The following is a 27,628-nucleotide window of genomic DNA, read 5'->3' as shown; positions in this document are numbered from 1 at the left end:
AGAATTGCATTGAACTAAGCCTGCCATATTTTGTGCCAAATATCTTAACTCTTCTTGGCTCAGGGAAATGATGCATGATTTAAGTAGACGAACTCCCCATATTGCATGCATATTAGCATGGATTTCTGTGAGCCAAGTTGATTTTTAAGACATAACGCGAGGCAGATTACCTGTTTCGTGAAAAATAGTTTTTGGCCCAGGGTAAATACACCTGAATCTCAAAGAGGGATACCTTGTGACTGAGGAACAATAACAAGATATGTGAGCCTTATTGATTTTCCAGTAGGAAAAGTGAGGTGCTCATTCAGACATATCCTCATAGAATTGCATTGATCTGAGTGTGCCATATTTGGTGTCAAATACCTTGACTATTCTTGTTTCGATCAGGGAAATTAAACAAGATTTAAGTAAAGACCCTCCCAATATATGCATATTAACATCAATATCTGTAAGCCAAGTTGATTTTGAAGTTGGAAAGGGCTGGTTACTTATTCGGACATATCTTCATAGAAATACATTGAGAAACACATGGCACATTCCCCGTTTCATGGGATACTGTTTGGCTCAGCCTAAATACACCTGAATCTCATAGCGGGATGTCTCGCGAGTGAGGAACAATGAATGGATATGTAAGCCCAATTGATTTTCCTGTAAGAAATGCTACTGTCTCATTTGGACATACCTTCATAGAATTGCATTGAACTGAGCGTGAGATATTTGCTGCCAAATATCTTGGCTATTTTTGCTTGGCTCAGGGAAATTGTATATGTTTTAGCTAAAGGGATTCCTAATACATCTATTTCAGCATGGATAACTCTGAGCCAAGTTGATTTTTATGGAGGCAAGGAATGGTTACTTATTCAGAAATATCTTCATAACAATACACTAAGTAACGTTGCGCACACTTCCAGTTTTGTAAGAGATAGTGTTTGGCACATGGTAAACACACCTGAATCATGGAGAGTGATGCCTTGTGAGTGAAACACAGTAAAAAATATGGGAGCCATATTTATTTTCCTATCAGAAATGCTAGTGTCTCATTTGGACATACCTCCATAGAATTGCATTGCACTGAGCTTGCCATATTTGATGCCAAATATCTTGACTATTCTACCTTGGCTCAGGGAAATTATACAGATTTTAGGTAGAGGGCTTCCCAACATGAGCATCTTAACATCAGTATCTGTGAGCCAAGTTGGTTTTGGCACATTTGTGAAGCAATTATATTTCTTGAGTTCTCAAAGTGTGATGATGTGCCGAATTTCACAAACAAAATACAGAGAATCCCAAAAACTAAAATCCATGTATCATTTGATGCACAGGGTTGAAAAACAAACCATTTAGTAAAATTGACATCTTTTATTAAGATGCTGTTTGAATGAAAAGCTAATTTCAGCCTGTGAATAAGAAACTGGCCGAATAGGAAGCTAACGCATAGCCAGGAAACCGAGCCACCCGACTCATAAGGGAAAGATTAGTTGATGTGTATGATGCATACATACGTTTGAAACCCCATTTTAGAATGGTTCTCTAGGTACTAATTTCTTATTTCCGGTGTTGTTCAATAAGTCTATTTCTTTATTTTGATCAATGTTATTACAGGCACTCAGTTTAAATATTTACGCCAAGATAAGTCATTTGCTGAAGGTGCACTTTTGAAATTCGGCTGAATGTGACTTTGTCGATTTTAAATCATCAATATAAAGGAAGATGGGAGTAGTGAGATCAATGTGAAATTATGAGGTAGGTATATTCAGGGTAAGCTACTCCGAGAAGCATAAAGGGAAGAAAACAATCAGAATCCCTTACTCTGTAAAGGACCAAATACTTCAAAATAAATTACAAGATTATTCCTGGCTTTTCTGCAGTGTCTTCTATTGTACACCAAAGTTTGTCCATCGTCAGCATTGATATAGGGTTTCTTTTCTGTTCCTCAATATATTTAAAAACTGAATGCTTACTGAAGTTTCAGCAGAGGTTCCTGTGTACTAACATTTATAAAGGATTTGCACTGAGCAAGTCAAACAACTTGGGTTTGTTGGTGGTTGTTATTGCTGGTAAGATATTTCAGTTGGTTAAGCGCTTGCTGCTGCAATCTGTGTGTGAAGGTCGCAGGTCTGACTACCAGGAAGGCCAATTCAGCTTTCCTTCCTTCAAAGGATGATAAATGGGTACCAACTACGGTTGGGTGATAATAGTATCTAAATATGTTCTGTGTACAGGACTTTTGTGAAAGGGCTATATAAATGCCAAATCCTTATCAGTGTTTCATACCTGAGGATACCTGCTGAGACCCAGGATTCTGGCCATAGGAAGAGTGGCTGCAGATGTAGAATCACCAATGATGGCAGCTGGCCTCATCTTTCTGGCACAGCTGTAATTTGGGATGGATTTCTGATGCCCAGACAGCAGCCAAAGCGTGCCCTCAAGGGCGGGTGCTTCTGTATAACAAGAGTCGTAGATCCTAAATCCCAGAGAAATTTGGGGTAGTATGTTAGGATTCTGGTTGATTTCATGGGTTGCGAAAACCATTGCAAGAACAGTCTGGTATCTTTCCATGTTAATGCTGTTAAAGGAAAGAAAAACGTTTTTATTACTACCAATAATTTATTCGATTACTTAACATTTTATTTCTTTCATACAATCAAGGCTCATATTACAGAAACTGTATCACTAGGACACAGCACAAATTGCCCTTGTGCAAAACATATTCTTTTAATATATTTTTGTTCCAGAAAAAAATCCTCCCTTGTGCTCGGACTAGAGCAAACATTGCCTCGGTGCAACAAAGCATTTACAGAATGCAATTTTTTGCCCAAGTCCTAATTGCATTTCAACTGAAGCAATGTTTCTAAAACGGGTCACAACACGTCGAAAACATAGGCATAGATATTGTGAGAGAATTTTATGATGTTCCTTCAAACCCTAATTCGGACATATGCTGCATATTAACATTCTAGAAAGCTGAAATGAGTAATAACAATGATATGTTTTTAAACAGTACATAATGACACGTTTTTTTCACCCTGTTTTGTTTCCCTGTAAAGGATGTTGTACTATTTCCCAGTACAAAGTAAGCACTCTCCTCTACCACATAAACTCTTAGAACACAAACTTATTGCACACTCTTACGACAAACATTCTAATGAAAAGCACTCCTATGATACATGCTCCTACTTCATGGGCTCCTATGACATTAGCTGCTGTGACAGGTGTTCCTACAACACACACTCCTATGATACATGTTCCTATCACAGGCGCACATACTATGCATAACATGTGCACGTATGACACATTCTCTCACATGCACCCATGACACGTGAACCTATGACACTTGCTCCTATGACACATGATGCTACAACACATGCTTTTACAACACACGCTCCTACCACACACACACTTACAACACACACTTACTGGACACATCTACGATGCACACTCTAATGACACACACTCATACAACACGTGCTTCAATGATATGATATGATATGGTATTTATAATGACATGGGATGCTATAAGATATGCACCTGCACCACACATTTCTATAATACATGTTCCTATTATACACACACCTACTGCACACACACCTACTATACATAAGTTGTGGGCGTATGACACATGCTCTTAACACACATCTTCCAACCACACACACTCTTATAACACACACTCGTACGATGCACACTCTTGCAATACACACTTACCACACACTCTTATGACGCACTCCTACATGTGCTCCTATGACAGGTGCAGCTCCAACATGTGCTCCTACTACATACACACACATACACACTAATATGATACATGGTCCTACAACATGTGCTCCTAAGATTTGCGCACCTACAACACATGGCCCTATGACACACACTCTTACAATACATATTCCTACCAAAAAGGCACCTACAACATGCCCTACAATCACATACGCAGAGCGTATGAGTTTTACAGTTGGTACATTACAAAATGAATATCTCCTGAAAACCTGCATCAAAAGCAAGTCATACAAACTGTACACAGAACGTATGAGTATTACTGTGCATACATTACACAATTACCATCTCATAAAAACTCATATGAAAGGCAATTAGCAGCTGACTTTGATGTCAGTTTTCATGTGATGGAATAAATGTACACTTTTCATACGAACTGTACACAGACCAAATGACTTTTATAGTTCTTATATTACACACTTACCATCTAAAAACTAACACTAAACAAAGGCAACTCACAGCTGACTTTGATGTCAGTTTTAAGGCAATGGAATTTACACACAAACTGTACCAGGAGAAGTATGAGTTTCACAGTTCATACATTACACAGTTTACATGTGAAAACTAACATCATTCAGGGCATATTTTGAGGTTATTTTTCAGGGGATTAAATGTAAATTTTTCATACAAACTGTACCAAGGGGCGTATGATTTTCACAGTTCATAGATTCCGCACATTACATCATTTGACAACTGGCAGGAAAGTCAGGGCTTACTTTGATGTAGGTTTTCAGGAGCTTTGAATTGCATACAAGTACGAAATGGAAATGTTATATACGCCTCTCATACATGATAAAAATGCACATTAAAGTTAAATTTAATGGGAGCTTTCATACGTATAGGAGGCATGCAATGCACAAGCAAAATGTGACCCACACAACATACTCTCACGACACACACTCTAATAACACACTCCTACAGTACATGATCCTATGACACGTGCTCCCACGACACACACTGCTATGATACATGTTCCTATGACACGCTCCTAATACATATGCACCTAATACACATCACATGTGGCTGTATGACAAAGGGTCCTATGACACATGCTCCAACCACACAAACTCTTACAACACACCCTCTTATGGCACACACTGTTATGATGCACAAATACTACACACTCTTACAAAACACACTCATATGACACACACTCCTACATCATGCGCTTCTACAACACGTGTTCCTATGACACATGCCGTTACTACACGTTCTCCTACTACACACACAACACATGCCCCTAAGACATGCACAATTACAACATGTGCTCCTGCAACACATGGTCCTACGACACACATTCTTACAACACAACTCCTACCATATGGACGCCTACAACATGCCCTACAAACACATATTGTGACGAATCGAGGGAATTTATCCCTTCTCCCGAATGAGGAGCCCCCCTCCCCCCCATGTGAGGCTAGGGAGGTGAGTCCACTCCGCAACACCATCCCTAGGGGTAGAGGCAAGCATGACCTCACCAGGAGAGACTCCCCCTGTGGGGACAATGAATTCCATTCCTATGAGGTTCTCCCTAAAGAGCCCTCCAATACCACCTTTTTAGATATATTCTACCATGGTCTGTATGAGTAAAGAATAATGATATGTTATTCTAGTGCAGAAACTGCAACTATCCTTTAAATGGCAAATACCGTTCTACTGGGATGAGGAGGAAAAAGAAGGATGATAAGAGCCTGCAGGAAGCGATAGAGAGAGAACGAGACAAGCCGGGCCCATGGCTACGTCAGAGTGGAGAGGGAAGCAGACGTGAACTCCAGCAGACCCAAGAAATTTGAATCGGCAGGAGAGCTGAAACTGAAGAGCAGGACGCAGCGCTTCTGACAAGCAGAGGAGAGAGAGCACCCAGAAGTGGTGTTGTGAAAACAGAGATCGTCACACCACAGGGTGCCCTGAGGGAAAATCTATTCAAAATACTTGTAATTCCATGAACACCAGACTAATGCAATCCCTGAATCGGAAGCACTAAACTGTCCCTGGGGTTGGGGGGACATATCCCTAGGCAAATGGTTATGCAACGCCCATCTAAAAGAATGGAAGAAGAAGAAAGAATCACTCTCCACTAAACTGCAAATGACAGCTTTTTTATAATACCAACACATACCCTTACTCATATACCAAATATCAAGGAAACCGTAAAACCAATATACTGTTAAGAAGCACCATAAATACCCAGGGCTCATGTCGGGGCAGTCCTAGTGCTCAAAGTTCGAGCATTCCAGTGGGGATTTACAGGTTTATTAACCCACACGGAAATATGCTCAGATCAATGGGCCTGGTGCATATACAAAACTCATACACACCCAGTGTTCAAAAACCTATCACAACACAATGAAATAATGGGTATCCTGAGTAAATGAAAGAATATCCACTGGTAAAGACCATTACCAGAGGATATCCTTACCAGCGGATATACTTTAATTTACTCAGGATACCCATTGTTTTGTTGTATTTCCACTCAGGGACAGTTTAATGCTTCTGATTGAGGCTTAGAATTAGTTCAGTGTTCATGGAATAACCCGTATTTTTAATAGATTTTCCATCAGGGCACCCTCTTGTGTGATGATTACTTCGTGGCTTTGGTGCTGGAGATGCTAACCATGTAGATTTGGTATTGATTATCTCTGTTTTCTTTTGTGACCACAGAGAACCCTTGGTGGACCAGAGGGCTTCATAACAATGCCGATATCCCAACCTGGAAAAAGCAGCACGACATACTTGTATATGAAATACCGGAAAGCCACCCGAACCAAAGAGAAGGAAGAGGTAAAACCGAGTGAAGGAATGACATTGGGAAGGCAAAGATGGGAGCCAGACCCGAACGAAGAGAGATCCTGGTGACATATTGCTCAAGGTTTTCAGGTAGTGGGGAAATCGGGACACCCGAAAGGGTGACGGCAAAGCATATTCAGAGCGTTCATACTCGTCTCAGTGACGATTTAGAAATGATAAGAGAATTGAAAGAGAATCATTACAAGAGTGTTCATGCTCGTCTCAGTGATGATAAAGAGACGCTAGTAGAATTTAAAGAGAATCATTATAAGGGTGTTCACACTCATCTCAGTGACGATAAAGAGACGATAAGCAAATTGAAAGATAATCATCGCAAGAGTGTTCATATATCGTCTCACAGACGATAAGAGAATTGAAAGATAATCATTACAAGAATGTTCATACTCATCTCAGTGACTATAAAGAGGAGATAAAAGGATTGAGAGAGAATCATTACAAGAATATTTATATATATATCTCAATCAAGAGAAAGACACAATCCCAATAGTAGAAAGAGAAATTAATTGATACAACTCTGCCCAGTTCAGATAAAAAGAACATCTGTAAAAATACAGAGGATATAACCAAAGAGACAGACTATCTGAAATATATCTACAAAGAAAGGTACAATATAGAAGAAGAGGAGACTACACGAGAAACAGATAACCTGAAATATATATTCAAGGAAAACTATAATACAGAGGAAAAAGATAGTGAACTGTGTAAAAAGGAAAATAATTTCACAAGAGAGAATCTGAAGGATTGTATAACCCTTACCCTGGGAAAAGGAGAAAATAAGTCTTAATAACAAAACCAAAGAGGAAAGCCTTAAGAGAAAGGAAAACACTGTCAAGGGAGAAAATATCAATAAATGTTCTGACTTGAGTGTCGTGTAGCCCGTTGAAACCTCCGTCCTCAAGTGACGCACAGGGGAACTAAAAGAAACCCGCTGTGCGACCTTTGGGGCCACAGGTGGGAGATGTTACTTCCCGGATCCACGGAACCTCTGGAACACCAATGCTGCTGTCAAAAAGAGCGAGGTTAAGTACAAGGCAATTACAGTATATAATCACAATAACCAAAGAATCTATCCGGTGTTTGGAAAACCCAGGAAACCTAGGAGGGAGGTTCGAGACTCAGATGAGGCGGTCCCTAGAACATGAGGACCGCATACAAGTGTGGATGCAGGATAAACCACCTGTAGGACTGAAGGCGTGACTTGAATCCCAAAAAGGGAAATGGCGTAGAAGTTCAACAAGGTACCAAGGGATGATCCGAAGGCAAGTGAGGTTTGTGTCCGAAATTCACCAACAGGTAAACAGTTCCAAGCAAAGGTACAAAGGGGTAATCCGAAGGAGTCCAAGAGAGAGTTCCAAGATCAAGGTAAACCAGGAAAGCAAACCAAAACGTAACGCCAAACAGGGTCTGAAGACAGCTGAGAAGCAATGAGTGTTCCGTGTCTCAAGCCTTATATACTGTGCGTTTCGGGGTCATGTGACGTCCACCAAGGTCACATGAGGAACGCCACTCTGGATCACGTGATCGGCTTGGAGATGTAACGCCGCCCCTTCTGCTGTATGTTCTCCATGGCAACTGCCAGTGCAGGAAGGGTTGCAATCGAGCCTGTAAACCATACCTGGTACGGAGCTTTCGGTCCTTTGGGTAAACCGAATCACATGAGCCTCGAACCCTGGAGGGAGGTGTTGGGGAAATGTGAGCAGTATTCTGGTGTGCAGTGGGTCGGTGTGCAGAGGATCGCCTAACATAGCCCCCCCCAATGGCTAACGACCCCGTGGGCAGGACGGGTGATCCCTATGGAAGCGAGCCACCAACTGAGGAGCGTCAAGATCCAAAGCGGAAACCCAAGAACGCTCCTCCGGTCCATAACCCTTCCAATCCACTAAATACTGGAGCCTACCCCTAAACCAGCGGGAACCCAAAATGGCCGACACTTCAAAAACATCAGGAGAGGCCAGGGACACCGGAGCTACAGGGGCCCGGAGGCGGGAAGAATAAGGACAAGGCTTGAGGAGAGAGACATGAAAAACAGGATGGATACGCCAAGAACCCGGGAGAACCAGACGAAAAGCCACTGGATTCACAACCTGAGAGATCACATACGGGCCAACGAAACAAGGCAGGAGTTTCCGGCAACCCACCAGGCAAAGGTGACGTGAAGACAACCACACCCTAGAACCCACCACCAGGGGAGGAGCAGCCAGGCGCTTGCCGTCAACACGAGCCTTCATAGAAGCCTTTGCTTCAGTAAGATGGACCACAGTACTAGCATGAACAGCAGACAGATCCCTAAGACAAGCCGTGGCCGCAGGATTCAAAGAGACAGAAGCATCAGGTACTGGCAAGACCTTGGGGTGTTGTCCATAGAGGGCGTAGAAAGGAGAAAAACCTGTAGCAGAATGAGCCACGTTATTGTATGCGAACTCAGCAAGCCATAAAGCGCTCAACCAGGAGGCCTGTTGCTGCAATATAAGACACCGAAGCTACTGCTCCATAGATTGATTCGCCCTTTCGGTCTGCCCATCAGTCTCAGGATGATAGGCCGAAGAATACCTGGTATCGATGCCAAGTAATTTAGTCAATGATCTCCAAAAACGAGAGGTGAATTGTGACCCTCGATCGGATACAATGACCGAAGGGAGTCCAAATAACACGAACACATGTTCAAAAAATAGGTCTGCCAAGACTGGGGCCGAAGGAATACCCTTACAAGGAACAAAACGAGCCATTTTTGTGAACGTGTCCACCACCACCCAGATGGTGTCAAAACCTCGTATCTTGGGGAGATCGGTCACGAAATCCATTGTCAGTGTATGCCAAGGTCTTGGAGGTACCGGAAGCGGAAGCAGCAGCCCAACTGGTCGTCCTCTTCGATGTTTAGCCTGAGCACAAACAGCGCATGAATTGACATAGCATTCCACATCGCGCTTCATAGAGGGCCACCAGCACCAGCGCTTTAGGAGATCCAAAGTGCGCTCTTGACCGGGATGGGCATTAAAGGGAGCATCATGAGACCACTCAAGGGCCAAGTTACGAGTGTCAGGCGTGGGAAGAAACAGACGTTCATGCATGAAAGGCAACCCATTAGAATAAACGGGGTCCCAATCCCGCAGTTGGTCGGAATGATTGCTCGTCCAAGCTCGTACAGAATCTAACAATGACAAAGAGGGAGTGCAGAGACAAATCACATGACCCTTTCCAAGAACAGTGTCAGGGAAGGTTGGCAATTCGACCCCACCCGGCGAACGTGACAAGGCGTCCGCTTTTCCATGTGAGTTTCCAGGACGATGCATAATGTGGAAATCAAAAGCGGAAAAGAAAAGATGCCACCGGACCTGTCTGCTATTGATGCACTTTAAGGAGGCCAGATCCTGTAGATTTCGATGATCTGAGTATACAGTGATTGGATGCTTAGCCCCCAGAAGATGATGGCGCCAGACACAAAAAGCGTCCATGACAGCCAGGAGTTCCTTCTCCGTTACAGTATAATGGGTCTCAGTATTGGAAAACTTACGGGAGTGGTATGCCACCGGGTGCAACTTGCCTGTTGTAGGACATGTCTGAGACAATACCGCACCAAGAGCAAAAGAAGAGGCATCCGCCTCAACTATGAACGGAAGATCGGGATTGGGGTGCTGGAGCACCGGTGCGGTAGTGAAAGCGGTTTTCAAAGCCTCAAAAGATTCTTGATGTTCCTTCTGCCATCGATAGGGTACCTGAGGGCTGGTCAGGGCCGTGAGTGGGGCTACAATTGTGGAAAAGGAGGAAATAAAGCGTCTATAAAAGTTGGCGAAGCCCAAAAAGGCCTGTAAGGACTTGAGTGTTTGAGGAACTGGCCAATCTAGGACTGCTTTAACCTTGGATTCGTTCATGGATAATGCCCCAGGGGTAATGTGGAAGCCCAGAAACTCAACAGACGTTTTATGGAACTGACATTTCTCGGTTTGGCAAATAGGGAATGTTCCCTCAGACGGGATAATACTTCCCGGACATGCTTTACATGGTCATCAAGATTCCGTGAAAAGATCAAGATGTCGTCCAAATAAACAACCATGTATACGTCCAGAATGTCCCTGAATATGTCATTCATAAAACGCTGGAATGTTGCCGGGGCGTTGCATAGACCGAAGGGCATGACTAGATATTCATACAAGCCGTAACGGGTGCAAAAGGCAGTTTTCCACTCATCGCCTTCGCGAACGCGCACTAGGTTGTATGCGCCGCGGAGATCCAGCTTGGTGAAAACAGAAGCATGGGATAAGTGGTCCAGAAGAGGTGTGATTAACGGAATTGGATATCTATCCTTTTTCGTGATAGCGTTAAGACGCTGATAATCCACACAAGGACGTAAGTCCCCCTCTTTCTTAGGTACAAAAAATATGGGACTTGCAGCTGGTGAAGTAGAGGGGCGGATATGTCCTAGTCGTAGGGCGTTCTGTACATACTGTTTCAATGCTTGTTCTTCCGAGGGAGACAAAGAATAAATCCTGCCCGAAGGAATGGTGGAATTAGGGATTAATTCAATTGGGCAGTCATATGGTCTGTGTGGAGGAAGTACCTCGGAAGAACCGCGATCGAAAACTGATTCGAATGCTTTATACTCAGACGGAATCCCTGACACCACCCACCCAACGGTATGGGAATTCACAACCTCTGATCCATCATCATTCAGCGTGAGTTGAGCTAGAGCTCCCAAGGCCCGAGAAGGAGTATCGGTTGCTTGATGGGTTGGGAGACAATAGTTCTGACAAATCTCAGACTCGAAGAACACCGTGCCTGATTGCCAATTAATCAGAGGATTGTGTTCACGTAACCATGGTATTCCTAATATGATACCGAATTGAGGTGTGGTGATCAAGTCAAAACTTAACGTCTCTGTGTGAATGTCTTGTATGGTCAACAATAGAGGTGCAGTTTGGTGTCTAACAGGACCAGAGACTAGTGCAGTGCCATCTACGGCCTGAACAGGTTCAGGTCGGGTTTTTACCAGTAAAGGTAGATTGAGGGAATGGGCTAACGCAATGTCTATGTAGTTCCCAGTGGCACCTGAGTCAATGATGATCGTGACTGAGAAATACCTGTAGAGGGACAAAGAGTGGCCTGTACAAAGATGGGCTGGACAGGAGCAAAGGCAAGAGGGGTACCCGGAGATGAAGACTGAACACTCGACCTGGTCTCCGGATCTAAGGTCGAGTTGTCCGAAAAACCTGACTCTTCTTGGGACGTCGAGGATATTCCTTCACATAATGTCCCGTGGTGCCACAATAAAAGCATTCATTATCCACCCTTCTACGTTCTCTCTCAGATGTTGTGATAGGGCTACGTAAACCTCCTACTTGCATAAGTTCTTCAGTACTGGAAGCAGGGGTACTGACAACTGTAGGGTGGGAAGAAACCCCCAACTCAGCTCTGCTCTCTGATCGCCGTGCATCCACCTGCAGGGCAAGATCCACTAGTTCCTGATACTGAGTGGGCATGGAAGGAATCACTGCTAAGGCAACTTTCATTGCGTTATTCAACCCCCTATAAAATATAACTGCCCGCTTGCTTTCTGGCCATGATGTCTCGGCAACCAATTGATTGAACCGGGTGATGTAATCTATCAAAGTCCCTCTGCCCTGGGTTAGTTCTAACAACTCCAAATCCCTAGACTGTGCCTTGTGTCTGGTATCAAAGACTCGAGACATCTCTAGAACTAACAAATCAAAATCATAGAGAACCGGGCTATTATTCTCCAATAAAGGGTTAGCCCAAGCGGCAGCTGTCCCGGCCAGATGGGAAAGGGCAAAGGCGGCTTTGGCGGTGGTATTAGGAAATGCCAGAGGTCTGCACAAGAAATGTAACTTGCACTGATTGATGAAAGTCCTGAACTTCTTGGGATCCCCTTGATAACGTTCAGGAGCAGCCAAAGGGGAAGGGGTTGGGAGGACCACCGGAGCTGGAGTTGGGGTACTTGCCAACGGAGGCGGTGTGGTTGAAGTGCTAGCATCCCCGAATTCAGGGTCTGCAGGGAGAGAATGCTGAACACTCTGTATGGAATCTAACCTCTGGTGAATCACCGTATTAGCGGCGGCCATATCTGCCCTTAATACTGTAATCGCCTGAACTAAAGCAGCTATGGGTTCTTCCGTGGACCCATGCATTGTCTAACACGACTATATGGCTTCTCAGTCTGTTCTGACTTGAGTGTCGTGTAGACCGTTGAAACCTCCGTCCTCAAGTGACGCACAGGAGAACTAAAAGAAACCCGCTGTGCGACCTTTGGGGCCACAGGTGGGAGATGTTACTTCCCGGATCCACGGAACCTCTGAAACACCAATGCTGCTGTCAAAAAGAGCGAGGTTAAGTACAAGGCAATTACAGTATATAATCACAATAACCAAAGAATCTGAATAGCCTTACCTATCCGGTGTTTGGAAAACCCAGGAAACCTAGGAGGGAGGTTCGAGACTCAGATGAGGCGGTCCCTAGAACATGAGGACCGCAGACAAGTGTGGATGCAGGATAAACCACCTGTAGGACTGAAGGCGTGACTTGAATCCCAAAAAGGGAAATGGCGTAGAAGTTCAACAAGGTACCAAGGGATGATCCGAAGGCAAGTCAGGTTCGTGTCTGAAATTCAGCAACAGGTAAACAGTTCCAAGCAAAGGTACAAAGGGGTAATCCGAAGGAGTCCAAGAGAGAGTTCCAAGATCAAGGTAAACCAGGAAAGCAAACCAAAACGTAACGCCAAACAGGGTCTGAAGACAGCTGAGAAGCAATGAGTGTTCCGTGTCTCAAGCCTTATATACTGTGCGTTTCGGGGTCATGTGACGTCCACCAAGGTCACGTGAGGAACGCCACTCTGGATCACGTGATCGGCGTGGAGATGTAACGCCGCCCTTCTGTTGTATGTTCTCCATGGCAACTGCCAGTGCAGGAAGGGTTGCAATCGAGCCCGTAAACCATACCTGGTACAGAGCTTTCGGACCTTTGGGTAAACCGAATCACATGAGCCTCGAACCCTGGAGGGAGGTGTTGGGGAAATGTGAGCAGTATTCTGGTGTGCAGTGGGTCGGTGTGCAGAGGATCGCCTAACAATAAAGAGACAAAGGAGTTTGATTTTGAAAAGAAGCCAAGGCTTAAAGAAGTCTTGAGAGAACTTTATGGACCTATCAGGAAAGCCATAAAATACTTTTTGAAGATCATCTATTGAACACAACATTTCTGGAGGCAAAACGCAGGAGAAGGGAGTCATTCTCCTGATTTTAGTTGTTAATATAGTTGTAGGGTCAGTTAGGGTTTGTTTGGACATTGGACTTATTGTTTTAAGACATTTTCACTGATGACTGAAGAGTACCTTTGTTAGTTAGGTAAGGAACTCCTCATAGAAGTTGGGAAACGTAGGCATTTTCCTTTTCTTTAATAAAAGAACATATTACAAATGTCTTACAAGAGTCCTTGTCCTTTTTCGGACCAACCACATATGGTGTCAGTAGTTTTTTTAAGGTCCTGAAATAGAGACAAACCCCATCATCCTAGAGGTATATGGCCAGACCTATTGATGATCTCTCACCTATTGGATTGTAGGGAATAAAACTGTCCCTAGTTAAGGAGAGCGAACCCACACGCAGTTAAGAGCATGATACCTACTCCCTTGACTGCCCACTTACCACACAATTTCCAATTCAGATGAAAGAAAAGAACACAGTATAGAAATTAACGAGAGTTCGGAGGGGTTGGGAGGAAAACGGAAGTGAAAATTCCAAAGCCTCAGAGTCCGACCTTGACGCTGATATCAACATGAGTACCCTTGAAACCTTCCTAGAGCACCTGCTCAACCATCAAATACAGGCAGCCCAACACCACCAGGAACAGCTAGAACAAATAAGGACAGGTACACAACTCTGCATCGTCGCCCATGTGGTGTTACAACCTTACCAAGCGGGAGAGAAGATTTAGGGTCCTTCTTTGCACATTTTAAAAGACTCACCACCCAATTTAATTGGGATGAGGAAGTAAAGACATGTTAGCTTGCACCTCTATTAAAAGGGGAATTACAGGCCTCCTACCAGAATATGAATTCCCTAGGGATTACCTAATTCTCAGAAATAAATATAGCATTGTTAGAATGGGAGGGTCAGACGGAAAATCTCTATCGGTTGAAGTTTCAAGAGATACATCTCTTATATAACAAAACTCCAATAGAGTTAGCATGAAATGTACAAAATACCCGACACAATGGCTAGAAAGGAACACCTTAGCAGAGATACTTGAAACTCTGGGCTTAGAACACTATATAAAGGCACTTCCTCTTACCTTACAACAAGGTGTCCTACAACATCATAAACCATCCTGCGGTACAGCTGTTCAAATAGCCCAAGCACATGCAGAAGCAGCCAACAGGGTAATTCATAGAATTTCGCACAAAAGTGGCGCACGCGGCTGGCGCACAGTGTCTCCGTGCGATATACTGCGCCAGCCGCGTGCGATAAAATCCATTTAATCGCACAGCGTATTCATGGATTTTAGCCTCCAAAACCAGCCGTGGAGCAGAGTGGCGCAGCGACCCTTCAGCAGCGCCAGTTACGCCCCCAAGAACGCCCTCGCGCAAGGAAAATCCATCAAAATAACCAATTCATCGCAAATGTCTGCGCTAACCCTGGACCAGTTCACACGGCTGCCAAAGAGCAAATGCCAAGCGGGGAACGTGTATTTCAGGGGTTCGCGGGAAGTTTCACACGCGATCCCAACAGGGTACGTGTATTTCAGGGGTGCGCGGGAAGTTTCACACACGATTCCATCAGGGCATGTGTATTTCAGGGGTGCGCGGGAAGTTCCACATGCGACTGTCCGGGGTACGTGTATTTCGGGGTGCGCGTGAAGTTTCACACGCGAATCCTGCAGGGTACGTGTATTTCGGGGTGCGCGGGAAGTTTCACATGCAAATTCAGCAGGGTACGTGTATTTCAGGGGTGCGCGGGAAGTTCCACACGCGATTGTCCTGGGTACGTGTATTTCAGGGGTGCATGTGAAGTTTCACACGCGATTCCATCAGGGCACGTGTATTTCAGGGGTGCGCGGGAAGTTCCACACGCGATTGTCCGGGGTACATGTATTTCAGGGTGCGCGTGAAGTTTCACATGCAAATCCTGCAGGGTATGTGTATTTCAGGGTGCGCGGGAAGTTTCACACACAAATTCAGCAGGGTACGTGTATTTCAGGGGTGCGCAGGAAGTTCCACACGCGATTGTCCTGGGTACGTGTATTTCAGGGGTGCGCGTGAAGTTTCACACGCGATTCCATCAGGGCACGTGTATTTCAGGGGTGCGCGGGAAGTTCCACACACGATTGTCCGGGGTACGTGTATTTCGGGGTGCGCGTGAAGTTTCACATGCGAATCCTGCAGGGTACGTGTATTTCGGGGTGCGCGGGAAGTTTCACACGCGAATTCAGCAGGGTACGTGTATTTCAGGGGTGCGCGGGAAGTTCCACACGCGATTGTCCTGGGTACGTGTATTCCAGGGGTGCGCGGGAAGTTTCACACGCGATTCCATCAGGGCACCGGTATTTCAGGGGTGCGCGGGAAGTTCCACACGCGATTGTCCTGGGTACGTGTATTTCTGGGTGCGCGTGAAGTTTCACACGCGAATCCTGCAGGGTACGTGTATTTCTGGGTGCGCGGGAAGTTTCACACGTGAATTCAGCAGGGTACGTGTATTTCAGGGGTGCGCAGGAAGTTCCACACGCGATTGTCCTGGGTACGTGTATTTCAGGGGTGCGTGGGAAGTTTCACACGCAATTCCATCAGGGCACCGGTATTTCAGTGGTGCGCAGGAAGTTCCACACGCGATTGTCCTGGGTACGTGTATTTCTGGGTGCGCGTGAAGTTTCACACGCGAATCCTGCAGGGTACGTGTATTTCGGGGTGCGCGGGAAGTTTCACACGTGAATTCAGCAGGGTACGTGTATTTCAGGGATGCGCGGGAAGTTCCACATGCGATTGTCCTGGGTACGTGTATTCCAGGGGTGCGCGTGAAGTTTCACACACGATTCCATCAGGGCACCTGTATTTCAGGGGTGCGCGGGAAGTTCCACACGTGATAGTCCTGGGTACGTGTATTTCGGGGTGCGCGTGAAGTTTCACACGCGAATCCTGCAGGATATGTGTATTTCAGGGTGCGCAGGAAGTTTCACGCGCGAATTCAGGAGGGTACATGTGTTTCAGGGGTGCGCGGGAAGTTCCACACGCGAATGTCCTGGGTACGTGTATTTCGGAGTGCGCGGGAAGTCTCACACGCGATTTCAGCAGGGTACGTGTATTTCAGGGGTTCCGGGGAGTACTACAAGTGAATTGGCCTTGTGGGTCCTCCCAGGTGTTCCCTCTACACCCTCCACGGCCCCTGCAGGCAGCCCACACCACAGAGATCTACCCTGCACCCCTGCTCATGTCCCGCAGGCAGCCCATCCACCATGGGCATGCCCCCCAGCCAAGCCATATGTCACCTTGCACTACTGATCAACAATGCATGTCTCCCAGCACCCCCACCCCCCAGCACTGTGGGGCGCCTGCCAGCAGGCCCCACTCTTGTCCAACTCATGTCCCCCTGCACCCCCACCCCCCAGCAGTGCAGGGCACCCTCCACCAGGCCCCCACACATGTCTCCCTGCACCCCCACCCCCCAGCAGTGCAGGGCACCCTCCACCAGGCCCCCACACATGTCTCCCAGCCCCCCCACCCCCCAGCAGTCAGGGGCACCCTCCACCAGGCCCCCACACATGTCCCCCTGCACCCCCACCCCCCAGCATTGCTGGGCACCTGCCAGCAGGCCCCCACTCATGTCCCACTCATGTCCCCCTGCACCCCCACCCCCCAGCATTGCGGGGCACCTGCCACCAGGCCCCCACACATGTCTCCCAGCACCCCCACCCCCCAGCATCCAGGGGCACCCTCCACCAGGCCCCCACACATGTCTCCCAGCCCCCCACCCCCAGCATCCAGGGGCACCCTCCACCAGGCTCCCACTCATGTCCAACTCATGTCCCCCTGCACCCCCACCCCCCAGCATTGCGGGGCACCTGCCAGCAGACCCCCACTCATGTCCCACTCATGTCCCCCTGCACCCCCACCCCCCAGCAGTGCAGGGCACCCTCCACCAGGCCCCCACACATGTCTCCCAGCACCCCCACCCCCAGCATTGCAGGGCACCTGCCAGCAGGCCCCCACTCATTTCCAACTCATGTTCCCCTGCACCCCCACCCCCCAGCAGTGCAGCACACCCTCCATCAGGCCCCCACAAATGTCTCCCTGCACCCCCACCCCCCAGCATTGCGGGGCACCTGCCACCAGGCCCCCACACATGTCTCCCAGCACCCCCACCCCCCAGCATCCAGGGGCACCCTCCACCAGGCCCCCACACATGTCTCCCAGCACCCCCACACCCAGCATCCAGGGGCACCCTCCACCAGGCTCCCACTCATGTCCAACTCATGTCCCCTGCACCCCCACCCCCCAGCATTGCGGGGCACCTGCCAGCAGACCCCCACTCATGTCCCACTCATGTCCCCCTGCACCCCCACCCCCCAGCAGTGCAGGGCACCCTCCACCAGGCCCCCACACATGTCTCCCAGCACCCCCACCCCCAGCATTGCAGGGCACCTGCCAGCAGGCCCCCACTCATTTCCAACTCATGTTCCCCTGCACCCCCACCCCCCAGCAGTGCAGCACACCCTCCATCAGGCCCCCACAAATGTCTCCCTGCACCCCCACCCCCCAGCAGTGCAGGGCACCCTCCACCAGGCCCCCACACATGTCTCCCAGCACCCCCATCCCCCAGCAGTCAGGGGCACCCTCCACCAGGCCCCCATACATGTCCCCCTGCACCCCCACCCCCCAGCATTGCGGGGCACCTGCCAGCAGGCCCCCACTCATGTCCCACTCATGTCCCCCTACGCCCCCACCCCCCAGCATTGCAGGGCACCTGCCAGCAGGCCCCCACTCATTTCTCCCAGCACCCCCCAGCAGTCAGGGGCACCCTCCACCAGGCCCCCACTCATGTCCCCCTGCACCCAACCCCCAGCAGTGCAGGGCACCCTCCACCAGACCCCCACACATGTCTCCCAGCACCCCCACCCCCAACTTCCAGGGGCACCCTCCACCAGGCCCCCACACATGTCTCCCAGCACCCCCATCCCCCAGCATCCAGGGGCACCTTCCACCAGGCCCCCACAAATGTCTCCCAGCACCCCCACCCCCCAGCATCCAGGGGCACCCTCCACCAGGCCCCCACTCATGTCCAACTCATGTCCCCCTGCACCCACACCCCCCAGCATTGCGGGGCACCTGCCAGCAGGCCCCCACTCATGTCCCACTCATGTCCCCCTGCACCCCCACCCCCCAGCATTGCGGGGCACCTGCCAGCAGGCCCCCACTCATGTCCCACTCATGTCCCCCTGCACCCCCACCCCCCAGCATTGCGGGGCACCTGCCAGCAGGCCCCCACTCAAGTCCCCCAGCCAACACGTCATCACAATCTAGATCCCTGGCCCTTATGGGCAGCCCCCACATGCCAAACACCCACCCAAGTATTGCATACACCCACTTAGAAATGCCAATTACATGATACAACCCCAATGGCAAGTATGTAAATGAACACATGTCCCTCACATACACACAATGGGTGTCAGTGAATGTCAAAACCCATATCATAATATGCATGAAACCAATGAGATGATACTACACATTGAAGTTTGATTAAAAACATGTATTAAAAGCAACATAAATGGAATCAAAAATAAACAAACTAAAATGGGAATTAAAAACCAAAAGCAGCATGTCCGTAAAATAATGAAAAACCACAAATCATAATCCAAAGGAAAGGTGTCCAAAGTCACAGTTCAAAAAAGTAAATCCAAGGGAAAAACAAAACCGAAAACCATTGCTCCATGGGTAAATTCCAAATAAAAAAATAAAATCCAACAGTCAACTATATACAGATAAACAATCCAGGGTCCAGGATCCCAACGGAAGAAATGAAACCTATCTAATAATACTACCTAATAAAAAAACTATATACAAAAATGTGGTCCTTTGTCAAAAGGTAAAAAAAAAAAAAAAGCAAAGGAAACCTAACATAACTACATAACTATTTACAAGGGCAGCGGGCTAGTCCGACGGCTCACTGGTTGTTGTCATGGGCCAGGGCATCATCGAACTCCTGTTCAATGGCTTGGAGGCGGGCATGTTCCCTGGCCCTGAGGTTTCGCAGGGATAATGCAGTGTCCAGCTCCAACTCCCTGCGAATACCCTCGAGGCACTCAGCCCGCCTCAGCGCCCTCCGCATGGAGTTCTCCACCCTGACCATTGTGAGCCGTTCCTCCTCTGCCCACTGCCGCTCCGCACCTATCTGCTGGCCCAACCGCTCCCACACGGAAGACACTCCCATTCCAGGGTTCTCCTGCCCTCCGGCCGATGCCTGCCCCCCTGATGTTGATGGCCCCGAGCCATGATGCCTCCCACGTCGAGCCTGCCGCTGCCTCCGACGCAACTGCCTGTGCCAGCACGACGGCATCCAGGCTGATGGAATCCACCGACGCCGTTGTGCACGTGCCCTGCCCGATGATGCCGTCACATCCTCCATCTGCTGGGGTCCAGTTGCTGGTGTGTCCACCCCTGCTGGACCTCAGACTCCCGACTGTGGCAGGGATGGGATCCCCACTGAGTTGGCTGCGTTGGTCGGGGCAGGTCCACAGGGGGCCCTGGTGGCATCTGGGCCGGAAGATAGCATGGAGAACAACTGGCGCATAGCCTCCACAGAGGAGGAGAGGGTCGCCAGAGTGCCCGACACATGTACGAAACCCCCGACCACGGCCGCTCCCAACTGGGCCACGTTGGCACGGTGCTCTTCGTGATGACGTGCGTGCTCCCCCCGGGAAGCACGCACCTCATCACGAATGACACCCGTGCGCAACGCGACACCAATCAGGACCTTCTCCATACGGCCAGGGGTCCCCTCGTCCGCAGGTGGAGGGGAGTCAGATGACATGGAAATCCCCCCTACCTGCGGACGGGCCTGGGATGGGGCATCCCTGCTAGTGCATGGTGGTGCAGTCACAGTGTCAGGGACAGTGACATGCACAGGCACCTCCACGGCGACCTGTGCTGCCTCCTGCCCCTGCCCCTGGACTGCACCACTTGCACCAGCAGGGATGCCCCCACCAGGCCCCATGTGCAGCTCAGTAGCGGCCTCCTCCTCCTCTGTGGAAACCACCAACCTGGATGGCTCCACCCCGTCTTCCACCATTGCAAGCCCCTGTGGGGGCTCACCCACCCCTACCGCTGCAGCCATGGGGGCATCCCCGCCGCTTTGCTCCACAGCGCCGTCTCCACCCTCTTCTTCACTTTGCGCTGTGTAGAGGGAGACATAGAACACAAGCATCAGGGTACTGTGCAATGGTCCCCTAGACAGGAAGCAATAGCAGATGAGTGGCACTGTCAAAGATCACTTCCATCATGTCCCTCCACAACACATGGGTCAGTGCAGGCAAAACACATGCAGTAACAGGCATGGCGCCTGCTATGGACATTAGCAAACATGTCCAAGGGACTCTTGAAACATACAATGTTGTTTTTGAACTCACATGCATCATGGGTCATGCCTATCACATGCAAACACTTCACCGTACTTTCATCCATCTGGACTCGTACACCTCAGACACAGTGGATGCAAGGATAACTAGGCTGCATCAGTGATTCTGAACATTGTCACAGACATGTGTCATGCATCCATGGCATTCACAAGTCACAGACACGCAGGTCAGACACACAGACATGGACACCATACATGTACATGGCATCAGCACCCATCCCTCACCCCCACCCATGTCCAGGTACAGAGACTGTCATGCTCTCATGTGTCTATTCCGCATTAGGGCTCCCCATGTTGCATTTAAACACATACACCAACCGTGTGCTTCACACATTACTGGTCTCACATGCATGACCATGATGTCCCTGCACACACACACACGTACCTAGCCTATGTCACACATACAGGCAAGTATCAGACAACCAGCACACTGCAACATGCCCTGTCTCACACAGCAATGCTTGGCCACTTACCGCTCGACTCCAGACGGGTCTGCCTCTCAAGGATCTGGGCATGGAGCGCCGGGCGTACGCGTTACAGGACCCTCAGCTGGATGGTACTCATGCTGCCCCGGCCCCCCTCCACGAGGCGCCGGGCCTTCATGAGGGTCCTGGACCTCAAGTCCTCCCAGCGCTTCTTGACTTGCTTGATGTTGAGGGTTGCCACCCCCTCTGCGTTGATGGAAACCACAAAGTCGTCCCAGATCCTGTCCCGTCCTTCCTTGTCGGCGCTTGATGATTCCAAAGAGGGCATCATAATGCCCCAGGACAAGCTCCACCAGGACACCAACTTCCTTCTGACTGAAGCTGGTGGCCCTCTGCCCCTCTGGCTGGAGGTCGCCAGTGGTCTCGGATGGTGTTTGCCCCGACATGGCGACCCCCGAGGCAGGCGTGAGTGGGCAACTGGGTCCTGGGGCTGGGCTGTGGAGCGATGGTATCCCAGTCGGGAGTCTTCTGTTCCAGCAGGGGTGGACACAGCAACTGGACCCCTGCAGATGGCTGATGTGCAGGCACCAAATGGCAGGGCACGGTGGCAGCAGGCAGGCAGGCAGGCAGCAGCAGATGGCTTGTGGGAGGCTGCTCGGGGCTGTGGGTGGCAGTAATTCGGCCTTTTGGGCAGGAGAGTGGTCTTCTGTGTGCTTACGCGTGGCCAGCTTTATACGGAGTGATTTGGCACATGAAAATTCTGCATGTCAGTGTGTAATTCGAGGAAAGGCCCTTAGCGCGTAAGCGCGTCAGCACGCATACGCGATTCCATTGGACCAAAGGCCCTTAGCGCGTAAGCGCGTCTGTGATGTATCGCGCATGGGCGTTGCCCTTGCAGGGCTTGAAGATCCCACGTGGATTTCCATTGCTCTGTACGTGCTTTTTGTGGGGTGCGGTGCATGTGTTCTGCAGGCGTTGGGGTTCACAAGCTATTACGTCACAGCGGGTGGGTGTTGGCTACGCGTTCTTCTACACGCAAGGCAGACGGTGAGTGGTACCCTGCTCCCCCAGGCACGATCGCGTGTTGAACTACCCGCGAGCCCCTGAAATACACGTACCCCGCTCCCCCAGGCCCGATCGTGTGTTAAACTTCCCGCGCACCCACGAAATACACGCACACGCTATTATTCACACAGCAGGTGTCCGTGTTTGTCGCGTACCCCTTTGCACATCATTTAGGGGTGCGTGGGAAGTTTCACACGCAAATTCAGCAGGGTACGTGTATTTCAGGGGTTCCGGGGAGTACTACACGTGAATTGGCCGTGTGGGTCCTCCCAGGTGTTCCCTCTACACCCTCCACGGCCCCTGCAGGCAGCCCACACCACAGGGGACTACCCTGCACCCCTGCTCATGTCCGGCAGGCAGCCCATCTACCATGGGCATGCCCCCCAGCCAAGCCACATGTCACCTTGCACTACTGTTCAACAACGCATGTCTCCCAGCACCCCCACCCCCCAGCACTGTGGGGCACCTGCCAGCAGGCCCCCACTCATGTCCCCCTGCACCACCACCCCCAGCATCCAGGGGCACCCTCCACCAGGCCCCCACTCATGTCTCCCAGCACCCCCACCCCCCAGCAGTGCAGGGCACCCTCCACCAGGCCCCCACTCATGTCTCCCAGCACCCCCACCCCCCAGCAGTGCAGGGCACCTTCCACCAGGCCCCCACTCATGTCCCCCTGCACCCCCACCCCCCAGCAGTGCAGGGCACCCTCCACCAGGCCCCCACACATGTCCCCCTGCACCACCACCACCCAGCAGTGCAGGGCACCTGTCAGCAGGCCCCCATACATGTCCCCCCAACACCTCATGACGATCCATAATCATGGGCCCCATGCCCCCTCAATACACTGCCCACGCCACCCCAGTCCGAACACACCACCAGGTATGACATCCACCCCACAAAGAAATCACCAGCACATGATGCATCCCAAATGGCTAGTCTGCACATCAACATATATCCGTCAAACCCACACAATGACAGCATGTGAATGATAAAACACACATTGCGACATGCATGAAACCAAAGAGAGAATACCACACATTGAAGTACCAAATGATAATGTATTAAACAGAAAAGCAAGGCAATGAAATGGAACAGAAGAAAATGGAAATAATAAATGAAATCCAGCATGTCCAATAAATGAAAAAGACGCATGAAATCCAAATGAAAAGCAACCCAAAAGCAAGTCTCCAAAGTGTCAGTCTGAGAAAATAAATCCAAGGTGCAAAAATAACCATTGATCCATGGGGAAAAAAAATCAACAATCCAAATCCATTGTCAACATATGTCAACATATGTACAAAGTGAACATCCAGGGTCCATGTGCCCAATCCTTTAAATGAAACCTCTAAAAGAAAATCTTACCTAATGAAGAACTATATACAAGAAGTTGGGGCATCGTCCAAGTGCCCCAAAACAAAACAAAACCGAAAGGAAACTTAACACTAAATAACTATTTACAAGGGCAGCGGGCTAGTCCGACGGCTTACTTCTGGATGTTCCGGGCCAGGGCATCATCGAACTCCTGCTCAATGTCCCGGAGGCGGTCCTCTTCCATGGCCCTGAGGGTCCGCAGGGATGACGACAAGTTCTCCTCCAACTCCCTGCGGATTGCCTCAAAGCACTCGGCCTGCCTCAGGGCCCTCCGCATGGAGTTCTCCGCCCTGACCATCGTGAGCCGTGCCTCTTCCGCCCGCTGCCGCTCTGCATCTATGGCATGGCCCAACCGCTGCCACACGGAAGACACTTCCCGTCCTGGGTCCTCCTGCCCTCCGGCCGATGCCTGCCCCTCCGATGTCGAAGGCCCCGAGCCATCATGGCTCCCACCTCGTTGCTGCTGTGCCTGTGCCCGTGCCCTGGCTCCTGCTGCCTGCACATCCTCCACCGGCCGGGGTGCAGTCGTTGATGTGGCCACCCCTGCTGGACGTCTGACTCCCGACTGTGGCAGGGGTGTGTCTTCCACCAGCCTGGCCACACCGTCAGAGGCAGCTCCACAGGGCACCCAGGTGACAAATGGGTGGAAAGATGGCACAGAGGTCGACTGGCGCATAGGGTGTTCAGTTGAGGAGGGGGTCGGAACAAACTCCAGCAAACGGAGGAAACCGGCCTGGGTGACCTGTCCCAGTGGGCCGACGCGGTCAATGAGCGATTCGAGATGACGTGCAGTCTCCTCATGAAAAGACTGCAGGTCACCTCGCATGGCCCGTTGACGCAACGCCACACCAGTCAGGACAGGCTCAACCCGTACCTGGATAACAACGTCCGCAGGCAGAGGAAGGCCAGTTGTTGTAAGCTCATCCCCTGCCTGAAAACGGGTCTGGACGTAGGCATCCCTGCTGGTTCAAGATGATGCAGTGACAGGATCAGGGACAGGATTGCACACAGGCACCTCCGCGGCGACCTGTGCTGCCTCCTGTCCCTGGTCCTGCACTGCACCACTAGCACCAGTGGAATCCCCACCTCCAGACCCTGTCTCTGTCGCTTGCACAGCCTCCTCCTCCACCAAACCCCCCACCAATCTGGATGACTCCATGCCATCTTCACCCATTGGGCCCTGTGGGGTCCCAGCTGCCCCTTCTGCTGCCGAGAAGTCCAACTCCGACCTCCGCCTCTTGGACCTCCCCCCAGCAGCTGCAGCCTGGGACGCGGCACCAGACTCCTCACTCCCCGACGAGATGACAACCTGGGAGAGGAGCCAGGCCTTGCGTCTCCGGCTGGCGGTGCAATCCCTGCCGCTGTGCTCCACTGCACCTTCTCCGCCCTCTTCATCAGTTGACGCTGCAGACAGGGAGAAATAAAACACAGGCATCAGGGCACTGTACAATGGACACATACACACATGACAGTTGTATATGAGTGGCATTGGCAAACCTCAGACATGGCATCACAATCGCCAACTCACATGTCATTTCAACTCGCACACATGAGCCATACCACAGCCATATCGCAACAGCCAGCACCATCCATACACATACAACAGCATGAGCAGGCAAAGGTGAGCCAGACATCACATGCAACACAGGGAGTGCACTACACATGCACACACACCACCACACTTGCATGCATGTGTACACCTCTGCCAACTGTTGCAGTGTTGAGATCGGCATCCATGTCACATCTGCCAATCAGTCTTCCACATCCCGGTGTCGCATACATCCATGTTGCATCACTGTTGCCCCCTTGTCAAATACACACACATGCACATGTACACAGTGTAGATACATGTAGCCGAAAACAACATCCATGTGTGACATCACGAACATGCCTACTTACATACACATTCATTCAAACATGTGTGCCCACACATCTGCATTTGGCATGCAAGCCTACACACACAAGCACCATCCATGTCTCACACATGAGAGCCCTCGCATGTGTTAGCCTCACGGCCCTGTACACCCCCCCCCCTACTTGGCCCCATTAAAACACATGTGCAACCTGCACACTACTGGCACACCACCACACGCACAGCTTACAATCAGGATGCATGTACACTTACCGCTCGACTCCGGACGGGTCTGCCTCTCAAGGACCTGGACGTGGAGCGCTGGGGATATGCGTTACAGGACCCTCACTTGATCTTCCGACAAGTGGCCCCGGCGCCCCTTAGCATCCGCTGCCTTCAAGAGGCGCTGGGCCTTGTTGAGGGTCCTGGACCTGAAGTCCTCCCAGCGCTTCTTGACATGATGGAATAGTCAGACTGCCATCCCCTCCGCGTTGATGGCAGTCACGATGTCCGTCCAGATACGAGTCCGTCCTTCCTTGTCGGCGCGCAAACTTCCGAAGAGGGCATCATACTGCCCCAGGACTTGCTCCACCAGGACACCAACTTCGGTGGCAGTGAAGCTGGTGCCCCTCTGCCTCTCTGGCCGGGGGTTGCCAGTGGTGCCAGATGTTGCAGTGCCCGACATGACAACCCCAGAGACAGGAGTGGGTGGGCAACTGGGTCCTGGGGCTGGTCTGTGGAGCGATGGAATCCCAGTCGGGAGTCTTTGGTTACAGCAGGGGTGGTCACAGCAACAGCACCCCTGTCTGATGTGCAGGCAGCAAATGGCAGGGCACGTGGCAAGTAGGCAATCAGGCAGCAGCAGATGGCAGGTGGGAGCATGCTCGGGGCTCTGGGGGGCAGTAATTCGGCCTTCTGGGCAGGAGCGTGGTCTTCCGTGTGCTTACGCGTGGCCAGCTTGATACGGAGTGATTTGGCACGTGAAAATCCAGCACGTCTGCGTGTAATTCGAGGAAAGGGCTTTAGCGCGTAAGCGCGTCAGCACACGTACGCAAATTCATTGTCCCAAAGGCCCCCAGCGTGTAGGCGCGTCTATGACATTACGCGCAAGTGCATTTTCCATGGCGCGTAGAAAAAATAAGCACGTCAGAGTGTCATAGCGTGTAATTGGTGGAAAGCGCCTCAGCCCGTATGCGCGTCTGTGATGTGCGTGGACGTTTCCCTGTACACGGGTGCATGTTACACGTCCAATGACTGCACATCAGAGTGTCAGCTCGTGTAATTGGAGGATAGGGCCTTAGCGCGTACACGCGGAAGTGACGCTGGACGTGTGGGCATGTTTAAAAGGTACGTGTAGAACGCCATTTCCTTATACGTGCTTTTCGTGGAGAGCGAGTGGGTGAAATCTGTTCTTCTTGTCGGTTCACACACGATTTACTTCACGGCGTTCCAAGTTTGTACTCCCTGTTACCTCTGACAGCTTTTTCTCTTTTTGTCTTTTTCCTGGGCCTGTTTCCTCAAGCAGCGTACAATTCTTCTTTTGGCGGGGGTGTTGCCAACGCGCACATGCGCGTCTTTTTCATGCTATTTTTCCAGGCAGACGGTGAGTCGCGCACGTATTTAACATCTGTGCTTGCCCCGTGTGTCGCGTACCCCTTCAGATGTCATTCTAGGCTGCGTGTGACACGCATACGTTCATTTTTGTGTTTCTG

General features: G+C 50.1%; 1 protein-coding gene across 1 annotated transcript in view; it reads right to left on the bottom strand.

Moving 5' to 3' along the window:
- The window catches only part of LOC138579954 (vomeronasal type-2 receptor 26-like), a 400,387-nt gene that overhangs the window by 244,839 nt on the left and 127,920 nt on the right, over nt 1-27,628 (bottom strand). The window contains exon 4 of the mRNA XM_069650179.1: nt 2,275-2,566. Coding sequence (XP_069506280.1) covers nt 2,275-2,566 — 292 coding nt within the window. The remainder of the gene's footprint in view (nt 1-2,274; nt 2,567-27,628) is intronic.

This window comes from Ambystoma mexicanum, chromosome 3p (genome assembly GCF_040938575.1).
Source record: "Ambystoma mexicanum isolate Mex_15411 chromosome 3p, UKY_AmexF1_1, whole genome shotgun sequence".
In the NCBI taxonomy this organism is placed as follows: domain Eukaryota; kingdom Metazoa; phylum Chordata; class Amphibia; order Caudata; family Ambystomatidae; genus Ambystoma; species Ambystoma mexicanum.
The sequence above is the reverse complement of the archived record's forward strand: the minus strand, read 5'-3'. Positions and strand labels throughout refer to the sequence as shown.